The sequence below is a fragment of the Crocuta crocuta genome, unplaced genomic scaffold (assembly GCF_008692635.1).
Source record: "Crocuta crocuta isolate KB4526 unplaced genomic scaffold, BGI_CrCroc_1.0 scaffold24, whole genome shotgun sequence".
In the NCBI taxonomy this organism is placed as follows: domain Eukaryota; kingdom Metazoa; phylum Chordata; class Mammalia; order Carnivora; family Hyaenidae; genus Crocuta; species Crocuta crocuta.
The window spans coordinates 15,445,838-15,459,502 of NW_027530974.1; the positions used below are offsets into that span (position 1 = coordinate 15,445,838).

Genomic DNA, 13,665 nt, shown 5'->3' on the forward strand with positions numbered 1-13,665 from the left:
TCTTCTCTCTCCCTCAGGGGCCAGTTGCATCAACTGTATCCGTATCGTCAGTCCTCTCCCCTGGGCCTGGCCTTCCTCCACCCCCTCCTCCGCCACCTCCTCCAGGGCCACCTCCACTCTTTGAGAATGAAGGCAGAAGAGAGGAGCCCTCCCCTTCACGCTCAGCTCTATTTGCCCAACTTAACCAAGGGGAAGGAATTACAAAAGGTGAGAAAACTGGACCTTGACGCTGTCTCCCTCTGGCTCCAAGGCACATAGATCCCTCCCCCACCAGAGCCCACACTGACGGATGCATCATTCCATCCCTGTCCCCAAACACGGGGAGCTGTGTGGGGAAACAGAAGCCTGCAGTGTTATTCATTTCGAGGGAGACGGGCTTAGTGGGCTGTTGTGAGGACCAGAAGGGAAAACTCAGAGACTCTGGGTTCCGAATAGACCACTGCTTACAGCATCACTCACTTCAGCCTCGATGCTTCAGCACCATCTACAACTGGGGCATTGAGATCAAGTGAAATAAAATGACAAACAGTAGTACCTCTGTCCTCAAGCAGTGGACAGGCTTGTCAAATAATGACATCATTGAAGCACTCCTGTCCTTGCCGTGAACAACTTTTTTTAATCATACATTTAAGATACATCAGGATGTACGTGCATTCTGGACAGTAAGGTTTATGCAAATGTATTCTCATTTTAGGCAAATAATAGGAGTTATGGTGTAATTGTCCCTGTGCACTGGGCTAGGAGCTAAGAGTCCCAAATTCTAAATTTTTCTGTGGCTCCAACTGGCTGGGCTGTCCCCTCATCTGCAAAGTAAGAGAATGGACTTATAACCCTGAAGTCGATTCCATCCTCTATGGCATATACTTGCTAGAATGCTCTATCCTTTTAGGCTAAGCCTGGGAAATGCCTTAGCCATGAGAAAAAAAGTAAATTGCGTGATCTTTTTTGGCCAGGTGCTTTGCTTTTCTGTAGAATTTTTATCTATCTTACCTCCTTAAAGAAGTTCCTCAAGTTAGAAATGTTTACGGTGCTCGTAATTAGCTCTAAATTTATAAGGTCTCAGACTGTGCGTATTATGAACCTGGAGAATAGCATTACCCAAACTCCTTGTTCTGTTTCTATTCATCTAAGAGGCTAGGGACACTTTGCATAAAATACAAATAAACGTGGCGATGTGTTCCCTTCCCAGGGCTCCGGCACGTCACAGATGACCAGAAGACATATAAGAACCCCAGCCTCCGGGCTCAAGGACAAATTTCATCTCCTACCAAAAGCCCCTCTCCAGGCTCCAGGACTCCCCCGTCTCATCCTCCTCAGAAACATGCTCCTGTGTTCGAGCTGGAAGGAAAGAAATGGAGAGTTGTGAGTGAAGCCCGTTAACCTTTATTCCTGGCGGGTCCCGGGGACAGGACCGACCGCTGACGCGCTTCCCCAGGTCTTCCCTGTGTCTGAGTGACAAGACAGAGGCACAAGCAAAATCTGGGTGTTTCTGAATATTTCCATCAGCTTTTTCTTTTTTTACTTTTTGGTTTTCCATTATTTCTCATGCATCCTTTTCTTCACATTTTAAAATTGCTTTCTTTTTTAAGGTAAAATACACATAAAATTTGCCATCTTGGCATTTAAGTGACAGCTGACATTGAAGCGGACATAGTGACTCCCGGACACTAAGTGAATTCGCTGTGTGCAGCCATCAGCACATCCACAGAACTCTTTCCATCTTGTCAAATGGGAGGCCCNCCCAACTCCTTTCTACTTTCTGTCTCTACGGATTTGACAACTCTTTCCATAAGCTTTTCATGGGTTCCCCCTTCTGGTTGGATGTAGGCTCAACGCCATGGACAGATGCACTTATGTCCCCTCCCACTTCATCCACCATTTGCACCATTGTGTGAACAGGACAGAGACACAGAGAATGTGCACGAGACCTGGTACTCCCTGCCGACCCATGGAGCTGGTCTCGGGCTGCAGATCCACAGGGGCGTACACCACAGTCACCACTCGCTGGTTGCCCAGCTCCTTGACGTGGCACATTGTACCACGGCATTGAGGCCGACTCAGCATACAGACTTAACAAAAAGCTCCAGCCCACCACCCAGCGGCCTCTTCGGGGCCTGGTACTGGTTTGCAAATTGACCCTGACCGCCCCCCCCTTTCCAAGCAGCGTTTCCATTCATTCCCATCATTACAAAAACAGAGTAAGACCTGTGGTTTGGCCTATTAAAAAGTGATTCTGAAAGGAAGGACATCTCGAACAGCTAGAATGAATGATGAACCCCATAGTAATCTCAGCATGCGCAGGATTCCGTTTATCTGCATACATCCTTGTGTTCAGTATTTGCATTTGCTTTCATTTTAGGAGTATCAAGAGGACAGGCATGACCTGGTGATTTCAGAGACCGAACTGAAACAAGTGGCTTACATTTTCAACTGCAACAAGTCTACTCTACAGATGAAAGGAAAAATTAACTCCATTACAATCGGTAGGGCCAGGACTGGGGGTCACCTAGGAGGGTCCGTTGCTTTGCATACACATGCCATGCGTGCTTAACGGAGCTTTGGTTTGGTTTGGTTTCCCTAGACAACTGTAAGAAGTTTGGCCTTGTGTTTGACAACGTGGTAGGCATTGTGGAAGTGATCAATTCCAAGGACATTCAGATACAGGTAAGTGACCCTGTGACCCTGTGAAGCGCGTGCTCTGACCTCATTGCTGCTTTGCTCCGACGATCCAGCTGCTCGCGCCGCCCCCCCACCCCACCCCCCACCGCCAGGGGCTGGNTCATCACCTCTCCTCTGAACCCTGTCTTTCTTCTTGGACAGTGTTACTTCACCCTTTGCAGTCTCTTAGAATACATCCTATCTTGCACATGCCTATTTCGAGAGCAGATAACTAATCTTTGCAGCGGCAGATACTGGCTCGGCACCTGCACATAGTCAGCGTCCAGTCAGTGCTTGGCAAGTAGTGATTGGGATGAGTCAACTAATGAATGAACGCAAACACTAAGGGATTCTCCTAGATGATAGCACCATCCCGAAGAGACTTTTCTTTCCTCGGGGACAGTTGGTTCTGAGTAAGGAGAAAGAAGGGTCTTTGTGAAGAGTTGGTGGGATTATCAGACTAACAACCTGGAAAGTAGGATGGGAATTAAATTTGCAAACCTGGAGAAAATGTGCGCTCCTTTAGCAAATTTTGATTTAACCCTGTGGGATTTTACAGTATGCCAAAGCTAACAAACTTCTTGCCTTTGGCCAACGATAACGTCCACCTTCGATTACACTCTCTTTATGTTGTTGTTGTTTATTATTTTTCATTTTTTAAGATTTTATTTTTATGTAATCTCTACACTCAGTGTGGGGCTCAAACTCACAACTCCTGAGTCACAGGCTCTACTGATTGAGCCAGCCTCTCTTCAAACATTTAGTTAACCCCTTGTGACCTGATGCTTCCTGTTAATGTTTGTTAAAATTGGATTCTAGTTTTACAGATATTTCTCTCTGCGTTACTGGGCTTTTTACCACTGTCACTTTTTTTTAAGTTTAGTTATTTATTTTGAGAGTGAAAGAGCGCGAGTGGGTAAGGAACAGAGAGAGAGAGAATCCACACTTACAGTGTGGAGCGTGAAGCAGGGCTGGAACTCATGACCTGAGCTGAAGTTGGACATTCAACCAACTGAACCACCCAGGCGCCCCTAGTAATGTCACTTTTATTAGAGTACATTTGAATGGACATTTTACATTTCACTCACTGCTATTTAAGACGTTGGCTTCGTATGTGTCCATTTAATGGAAAGAACCCTGAACCCTGTGCCCTGAGCCTGAGCCCCAGGTCTGCCCCCATCCGCCATATGCATTTGGGCAGTTGGTTTCACCTCTGACTCAGAGTTCCCTGCCCTGAAACCCAAGGTTAGCTGAGGGATTCTAAGTCCTCTGCAGCCCAAATTCCAAATGTTCTTGCCACATAGGATCTGTGGATACATGTATCTCTTTCTCATTCAGTTCCATGTATTCTCTGTGCGTCTGTGTAAATCTCCTTCCCTAACCATTCGGCTTCTGCTTCTTCATAAGTTCCGTTTCTTAACAGAAAACCCCTTAGGAGAAAAGCAACCAAATAACTCCTCACAGGCATTTACTGTATTGTTATCTTCACCGTGCACACAGGGAAACTTGACCAGAATCCTCAGCTCACACTTCAGTTTCAAAAATGTGAGTTATAAGGGTGGCTGAGTGGCTCAGTCAGTTGAGTGTCTGACTTTGGGTCAGGTCATGATCTCACTATTCATGAGTTCAAGCCCTGCATCAGGCTCACTGCTATCAGTGCAGAGCCTACTTTGGACCCTCTGTTCACACACACCCCCCAACCCCACCCCTGCTCACATTGTGTCTCTCAAAAATAAATAAACATTAAAAAAAATTTAATGTGAGTTATATGCTCAAGGCCACTTAACATGTAACACACTCTTTTCATTCTTTCATTTGCCAGATGTTTACTGAACATGTCTGATATGCCAAGTACTGTTCTCAGCACTACAAATATCAGTGAGAAAATGAAACAAAAATTCTTGTCCTCATGAAGCTTACATTCTGTAATGCCACCTCCTCATTTATCATTTCTGACAACCACATTCATCCATTTAATAATTCCATTTCTCCCAAAGCATTCCTTATACATGAAAATGTTAAGCAAATCAATCATCATCAGAAAAAGTCCCAATTCTGTGGCGCCTGGGTACCTCAGTCAGCTGAGTGTCTGATTCTTGATTTCAGCTCAGGTCATGATCCCCAGGGTTGTGGGATCAAGCTGAGCATTGGGCTCTGCACTGAGCATGGAGCCTGCTTTGGATTCTCTCTCTCTCCCTCTCTCTCTCTCCCCCTCTGCCCCACCCTTACTCACATGTGCTCTCTCTCAAAATAAAATGAACATTTAAAAAAAAAATGAAAGGAAAAATCCAAGGATAGATTATTATCCTCAAAGATAAATATGATTCACATAAACCTAATAACAAGTCCATAATTTCTGAAGAACTATTCGGGATGGTGGAAGTTTCTACACAAAGAGCCAGGCTTTCTCCCACTTCACATTATTTTTAACTACCCACCCCCCAAACTCACAGAAATAATATTCTGTGACGGAGGTGAGAGCACATATTTAACCAGGTGAAAAGCATTCTGGTGATAACCTAATCAAATCTACCCCTCTTAATTTTAGAGAGTTTATTTAAAGCTTCCTTTCATTCTTACAGAAATAGCAAGGTTGGGTAGCACTCATGAAGCCATATATAAGGAGTTAGCATTTTAATGAAAATATATCACGTGCAAAATTAAAACCAATTGAACTAAATACAAAACATGAAGCTATACTGAGGTAGAGGAAAGCAGTTTTAAATATTCACCTAATTTCTGGAGAGAGAAGTAATTCTAAATTGAGAAGTAATAGAAGAAATTATTTAAAAACCTGTGTCTGCTTAAAATTTTTAAACTTCTGGGGCACCTGGGTGGTTCCATTGGTTAAGGGTCTGACTTTTCATTCAGCTCAGGTCATGATCTCACGGATTGAGTTTGAGCCCTTTATTGGGCTCTGTGCTGACAGTGTGGAGCCTGCTCTGGATTCTTCCTCTCCCTCTCCCTTTTCCTCTACCCCTCCCCTGCTCTCTCTCTCTCTCTCCCTCTCAAAATAAGTAATAAACATTTTTAAAAGTTTTTTTAATTTCTGAACTCTGTACAAAAATGGCTACCACGTAACCATTTTTTAAAGTGATCTAGAAGATATCCATGATAACCTTGTTAAAAGTAAAGAGCACTTTTATGCCATTATGTAGAGCATGATTTTATTTTTCCATGTACACACACATACATATACACAGATATATTTGTATCTGATAATCCTAGAAAGAAAAGTCAGAGAAGATACACTACCTTCTGTAACCCAGTTAAAGGCATCAATCAAAATCCTCTAGTGAAAATCAAACTTCATTTGAAACTTCAGAATTCCCTATTATAGGGGTGCCTGGGTGGCTCAAGTCGGTTGAGCATCTGACTTCAGCCCAGGTCATGATCTCGCGGTTCGTGGGTTTGAGCCCCGCGTCGGGCTCTGTGCTGACAGCTAGCTCAGAGCCTGGAGCCTGTCTTCAGATTCAGTGTCTCCCTCTCTCTCTGACCCTCCCCTGCTCACGCTGTCTCTCTCTCTCTCTCTCAAAAATAAATAAAACATTAAAATTTTTTTAACATAATAATTCCCTATTACAGAAATAAGGAACGATTCCTTCTATCATTGCTTCTGTATCCATAAACATTAAAGGTTGTAACCCACCCAATGACAAGAAAAAATAATTGAGAAATATGAACCTGGAAAGGGAGGAGGCGAAAATGAGAGAAGGGTAGTGAATGAGGTGGTGGATAATATGGAGAGGCCTTCAAGTCGACTGTAAGTTTATAGTCCTAAAAAAAAAAAAAGCAAATAAACCAAAACATTAAACTCTGATAAAGCTGTTTGACATATGTATATTTACATGTTATATTTTCTTTGTTGCTATGTTTGAAATAGATCATTCTAAAAATAATCTGGAAGGATAAACCATGGTTATCTGTCCAAGAGGGACTGAAACTTGGCCTCAGGGTTCAGACACCAGAGAGAGACATTTTACTGAATACTTTTCAAGCTTGTGGATGTTCAAATCAAATGAATGTCATTAACTATTTAAAACATTTAATACATTTATTTATTTTGTTTATTTTTTTAGCATTTTATTTATTTTTGAGAGACAGAGTGTGAGCCGGGGAGGTACAGAGCGAGATGGAGACAGAACCTGAAGCAGGGTCCAGGCTCTGAGCTGTCAGCACAGAGCCCAACATGGGGCTCGAACCCACAAACCGCGAGATCATGACCTGAACCGAAGTTGGACACTCAACCGACTGAGCCTTTAAAAGGGCCTGGTTACAATGGAGATCAGTGGTTGGCCAGAGAGTGAGGACGGGGCTTGACTGTAATTGGGCCTTAGGGATATTTGGGGAGTGACGGAAATATTCTAGAACTGAGGCGAAGTGATGTTGCACACCTCTGTAAACCTACCAAATACTGTTAGGGCGTGCACATGAAACAGGTGGATTTTATGTTGGCAGATTTAACCTCAATGACTTAAAAAGATTGAAGGGAGCAAAGGGATATTCACCTAAGTTCATATGATTTAGTCCAGTAATTCCTTTTTTGGCAAACTACACGCAAAAAATAGTACACAAATCATGAGAGAGAAAAGAGACTCATATTCTATGGAAATTTTTAAATTTTTTATAGAGAAGTAGGGGCGCCCGCTGGCTCAGTCTGTGGAGGTGCGACTCTTGATTTTGGGGTTGTGAGTTTGAGCCCCACGTTGGGTGTAGAGATTACTTAAAAATAAAATATTTTTAAAAAAATTTTTTAGAGAAATACATTTATGGAAAACCACACTAATACAGGAGCAGATTAAATGCTAGAGCGTTGGCCTGGGTAAGGTCACACGTCACCTGTCACTCAGCAGGGGAATGATTCTTGGGCTCAGTTCTCTTGATTAGACACCATGTCTCTTCTCAAAATGCTGCCAGACCACCAGGACACAAAGAGCAAACGTACAATCTACGCTTATGCAGCGCTGACTGTAACATTGTGGAAAAGACCACTCGTACCGTATCAACGGCTTAAGATCTGCTGTTGCTTTTTCAGACTTTCAGAAACCTGAAGTATTTACGCATTTTTAATACAATATAGCGATATATAAATATCAGTAGAGTGAATTAGTGTCCTGTGCTTGCCTCAAGCGTCCCCATTTTATCTCACAAACAAATCACTGAAGATTCACTGACAGTTGATCTTTTCTCTTGACTTGCCTGCCTTCCGTACCGTTGTGGGTGGCTATAAATGCTTTTCATCACTACAAGATAAATAAATCGAAAAGTCACCAAAACATTACTGCTAACACATTCTTGAAATGTAGATCTATGTATTATTACTATTTTAGTTTATTTATGGCAAAGCCCCATGCTTATGCTTACCTGGCCTTGAACTACCTCTGCCTTTTTTTTTCTCTTTTTTTTTTTTTTTTTTTCNCTATGGAGAGAGAGAGGAAACAGAGAAGTGTGGTGACCTTGCTAGACTTCCCCTGAGGAATTCTTTACATCACCCGCCCCATGGACAGGAGCTGCTCCTTGGGTTTGCAATCCAGCCTTTTCTTCAGGGGGAAACAGGAGATGTCTTTATCACTTCCAATTACCATTACAAGGAGGAAAATTATAGAGTTGTAATATGGTCACTNTTATATCACTAAGATATTTGCAAACAATACAGAGACCCACCCCATCGTGGGTATGGCGCTGTTTATCTATCCAGTGAGTGGCCTCCACCAAGTCCCCGGTTTTGGCTCCTGGAATTAATACAGTTCAAAATAGCCTAGACGCTCAGTGTCTTATTCAAGCTTCACATTCAGCCAGTGAGATTTTTATCCGGCAAGAGACCTACGGGAAAAAAATTGTAGTGTTTCTTATTTATTCTTATTTAGGTTCAAGAAAAACCTACTCGGTTACAGAATGGTGTATTTACTCTTAAGTGGCAATATTAGTATTTGCTTTAACTTAAGATTCACAGATTTGTCAGAACGAAAATTGTAAGCAGATAAAAGCGAATGCCTCCTGTTTCCCTTATCATGAAATCAAATATATGTTGCAAATCCACTAGAGGGGTGTGAGACTTTTTCTGAACACTTAGCTGCTGTTTTCACATTAATCCCTTCATTTTATCTCAGGAAAGAGACCCTGAGGCTTGAGAATCCCTTTGTGTGGTCCTTTCATTCTGTCCCCGAATGACACCCACCAGTTCAGCCTGCAGACAGTGCCAGTAGGCAGTCTCTCCAGCCCCAACGCAGCTCTGAGCTCGGGGAAGCCCACGCACTGTGCTTATTCAAGAACCTTCTAATTGTTATTTCTTTACGTTGGTCCCAGGATTATTCTCTTGTTTGTTTCAGGTCATGGGGAAAGTGCCAACGATCTCCATTAATAAGACAGAAGGTTGCCACATCTACCTCAGTGAAGATGCGCTGGACTGTGAGATCGTGAGTGCCAAATCGTCTGAAATGAATGTCCTTATTCCTCAGGATGGTGATTATGTAAGTACCTTTTAAAAGCCAGTAAAGAATTTTTATTGAGCCTTTTTAAAAAATTTTTTTAATGTTTATTTACTTTGAGAGAGAGAGGATCTCAAGCAGGCTCCACACTGTCAGCACAGAGCCCGATGCGGGGCTCAGTCTCACAAACTGTGAGATCACGACCTGAGCTGAAGTCAAGAGTCAGATGCTCAACTGACTGAGCCACCCAGGCGCCCCATCCTTATTAACATCTTAGAGATTGATTAATTAACTCCCAACCTATGAGCTTCATTTGTAGAATAATTCACGGGCAGAAGAAGAATTCGGAGATTTGCCTTCCCCATTTCTCTGCCCCACCCCCCATTAGTTTCCTGACTGTGCTCATTCCTGGATTTGTGATTCTCTAGGAAGCTCACTGATAATGACCTTAATGGGCTAGCTTTTCTCAAATATTACCCCACACATCTGAGTCCACGGTTTTGAGGACTGACTATTTCCCTTTGATATGGTGGAAGCAAACAGAAAGGAAGGAGAAATCCCTTGGGGGAAAGAATGGGAGGGAGGAGGGTTACAATAAGTAGACCTGTTTCTACTGTAGGTATACTTACAACAGGCGCTCTCAAACTCAGCTTGATTGAACATGTCAGCTCCCAAAGTCTGCACCTGGAGTTTGGGTTCCGGGGACTTTGGGCGGGGTCTGGGGATCTGCACTCTACCAGGCGTCCCGGGTAATTCGGATGCCATCAGCCCATCCAGGCCCTCTAAGAAACACAGCCTAAGCGATTCTGCCGCTGTTTCTTGTCTATGCCTCCTCTCCCCAACAAAGCAGCTCCTAAAGGAAGCATGCAGACACTCACATCGAAAAGGAGTCTAGATGACTATGGTTTTCTGCATCATGCGGTGTGGTGGGCTTGCTGGTTGTTGCTGCTTGGAAGCAACTTATTGCTTCCTGCTAGTTGTTGCTTCTTGGAAGTACAGATCAATCCAGAGACGATTCCCTCTGATTCTAACTGTGCAAGGGGGCAGGGAAGCAGGGGAGGATGGAAGAAAAAGGAACTTCGAAGGCACCCCATCAGCCTGTGGTTCAGACCCCAGCCGTCTGTCTACGCAGCAGTCGGTACTCGGGTTAATCTCCTTAGACAGCCAACATCCATGCTCCTGTGTTCTCCACCTGTCTTGAGTGCTAGCCAGCCACATGTTAAGTCACGCAGCCTCGAATCCATCCTGTAAGGCTGAGAAGCAGAAGTCTGCCAGCCCTGGGCCATGCTTCCCTTCTCTGTATTTGGCCAGCCTAACCCTGAGCGGGAGAAGACTCTTCTCACGTTCTCCACCTCCACACTGCTGAGGAGCCTAAGCTAATGCAAAGCAGCTTCAGATAAGAGAGCCAGCATTTAGGGTGGCCCCTGGCCTTTGCAGCTGTGTAAGCAGAAGGCTCAGCCTGCGTGGAAACTGGATCTTCTAAGCAAAACACTGGGTCCGGATCACCTTTCCAGACCGATTAAGCTAGCATTCCCGGGCGTGGTCCCCAGATCTGCATTTGTTAAAGCTTCTCCCAGTGATTCCAACGTGGAGCCAAGCTTGAGATCCCCGGGCCTAAAGCACGAGCATAGGTCAAAGCCTGAGCTTTTATGATGAAAAAGGAGCCTTCCCTCTACAGGTAGATTATCTTGTGACCTCATTCCAGCTTCTCTTCTTACATTTTCTAGTCAGAGGTGGAAGGAAGCAATATACGGGTCCTGCCATGGGTCTTGCAGTCTGGGGGTGGATGGTGGGGATGATTCATCTTGAAGGAAATCAGCCGGCCAGAGAAGAATGTCATCATATTACTGTCACTTCACTCCCAGAAAAGATGGGGGCCAGCTGTAGTATGGTTACTAGCAAAGAAGTGCCGTCTGGGGCATTCCCTACCTGACCTGGTTCTTGAGAGCAACCACCAAGCCTTGTCTCCTCATCAGGAAGAGACCCAGATGGGATACTGACCACGCAAACACACACACACACACACATACACAAGGTTATGAAGACTGGCTTCTTTGCTTCATCTTAAGGCTTTCCACTGCAGATTTCACTCAGGGAGAATTCATCACTTCTTATAGAAAGGGCCTTCCCTAAAATTAAAAAAAGGTTGGGGGTGGGGGGGTGCCTGGGTGGCTCAGTCGGTTAAGCGTCCAACTTCGGCTTAGATCATGATCTCGACGTGGGTGAGATCGAGCCCCACATTGGTCTCTGTACTGTCAGCCTGGAGCCCGCTTTGGATCCTCTGTCTCCCTTGCTCTCTGCCCCTCCCCCACTTGTTCTCTCTCTCTCTCTCTCTCTCTCTCTCTCTCTCTCTCTTTCAAAAATAAAGGATAATAAAAAAAGAAAGGACTTTCCCTTTAAAATAAATAGCTTCTTCCAAAAGAAGCAGTTGGATCCTATATCTAAAAAGATAGGAACTTGTGTGTGTATTCCACTGAAACATTACATCTCCTTGATGGATGAGCACAGGCACCAGCTTATCAGACACCTGGGTTTTCAGCAGTGCTGTGTGTACAGGAAGTTCAGGGGGGCCATAGAAGCCCAGGTCAAAGGTACTACTTCTCACTTTCCTTTTTGATCCTCTTCTTCTTTTTTTTAATGTTTATTTATTTTTGAGAGAGCGAAAGAGAGTGAGTGGGGGAGGGTCAGAGAGAGAGAGAGGGAGACACAGGAACTGAAGCAGGCTTCAGGCTCTGAGCTGTCAGCACAGAGCCCAATATAGGGCTCAAAGTCACAACTGGGAGATCATGACCTCAGCCGAAGTCAGACTCTTAACTGACTCAGCCACCCAGGTGCCCCAAGAGGATCTAGGTTTAATGATGATGCTGGCAGACAGTCACAGAACTGACACATAACTGTCCGGGTCTCCATGTGACACAGAAGACAACACACGCTTGGGTCCCATAAAATGTCTATGTCCATCATGTGACCCTATTCAGCCTCCCATCTGTTGGCAAAAGGAAGCCTGGGTTCAAGTAACTTTGTTCTTCATTCTTCCAGAGAGAATTTCCTGTTCCAGAACAGTTCAAGACAGCCTGGGATGGATCCAAGTTGGTCACCGAACCTGCAGAAATTATGGGCTAACCTCCAGAGAGACCAGGGCCTCTGACCTGAACCCATCAAAAAAACAAACAAAAAAAAGCAAAAACAAAACAAAACAAAACAAAACAAACAAAAAAAAAACAAGCAGTATTGAAGACCTAGAAGTTGCAGTAACACCTACCGCTTTAGTTTTGGCTTCCAGCAATTCTGTGTTCTAGAAACACCATCATTTCTGGCATGCCTTCGTGGGCATTTTGAAGTATTTAACGTTTCTTCATGGTTTGCCTTTGTGTGTGATTTGAGTTCCACATGGTGACTTGTGAGCATTACCCATTTTAAGGGGAAGGGGAAAATTCTGTCCCCCTAATATCGCTAACACAGTAGCTGATAGGTAAAAATACTGCATGATTCAATTTGACACTTATGTTTGACTGCTAGTTGGAAAATAAAACCTTTGAGAATCTAAGATGTACATTTTTACCTTTGAGATGGTTTCAGTGTGATTCAGTAGTAGTACGTTCTGAAAAACCTGGGGATTTTTTTCCCTCATTTTTATCACATGTTCACCTCTGTCAGCGTGGATACATTGTCAGCATGAATACCTATTTCAAGGCTTTTTTTTTTTTTTAACAAAACATAAGAAAATTCCATCCTAAGGACCATTATCCTATTTCTTGGTCCTTAGAAGACTTGTATTCTTTACAGTTACTAAAAACTAAAGCTAAAAGTAAATTCTAATGTATCTTCAATAGTCTTCTGCCACTATCACAGGGGAAACTTTTACTTTTCTGCAGAAAGGTTTGTTTCTTTTCTTAATGCCAAAAGATTGGTGGGAGGAGGCAGATGGATTACCTCACAGTTTTGCTCAAAGATCAAGCCCATAAAGTGTTTGGTTCCCAGTGCTGAACCTGTTGAATGAACAATCAGATGCCTTGTAAAGTATGTCGTTAACGTTTTATTATAGACTTTCTTTTTCCCTTGCCAGACTTCTAACCAGTCTCAAAACAATGAGAGTTAAAAAGCCATAGATGAAACACTTCTTCCAAAACCTAAGGGATAGTTTGTTGGCTTGACTTGCTGCTCCTATTTTGTGGTGTTGATAGAACATGCTTTTTCAGCACAAGAGAAAATAGCATTTTCCTTTCTATCCTTCCAGTTCACAGCACTGAGCAATCCGCAACTTCTTGGATCACGTGTAATGAATTATAGTATAATGCTTGCAGACCCAATACAAGCATATATATATTGTGCCTACTACAGCCTTTGGGATATGTCGTTTCCGTTTTTTAAATACCTTCTATATCCGTATAGTACTCAAATTACTAATGCTCATGTACCAAGGTTTTGCTGTAAAAGTTTTGTTCAAATGAATAAAGTGGCTTTAGTAAATATCTTTTTTTCAACTGTAAACTTATTCTGAAATAAAGTAAAATTCTAATTGTTTAAATCCTGTGATGAATTCTGGGCATTAAAATTATTTTTTTTTTTTTTTTTTTTT

General features: G+C 43.3%; 1 protein-coding gene across 2 annotated transcripts in view; it reads left to right on the forward strand.

Annotated features, from left to right (window-relative positions):
- Window positions 1-13,614, forward strand: part of CAP2 (cyclase associated actin cytoskeleton regulatory protein 2) — a 133,192-nt gene extending 119,578 nt beyond the window's left edge. For both annotated transcript variants that reach the window (XM_077770129.1, XM_077770130.1), the window contains exons 8-13: window positions 18-207; window positions 1,190-1,362; window positions 2,360-2,483; window positions 2,582-2,664; window positions 8,988-9,128; window positions 12,126-13,614. In XM_077770129.1, coding sequence (XP_077626255.1) covers window positions 18-207; window positions 1,190-1,362; window positions 2,360-2,483; window positions 2,582-2,664; window positions 8,988-9,128; window positions 12,126-12,209 — 795 coding nt within the window. In that variant the 3' untranslated portion in view covers window positions 12,210-13,614. The remainder of the gene's footprint in view (window positions 1-17; window positions 208-1,189; window positions 1,363-2,359; window positions 2,484-2,581; window positions 2,665-8,987; window positions 9,129-12,125) is intronic.
- The last annotated feature ends 51 nt before the right edge of the window (window positions 13,615-13,665 follow it).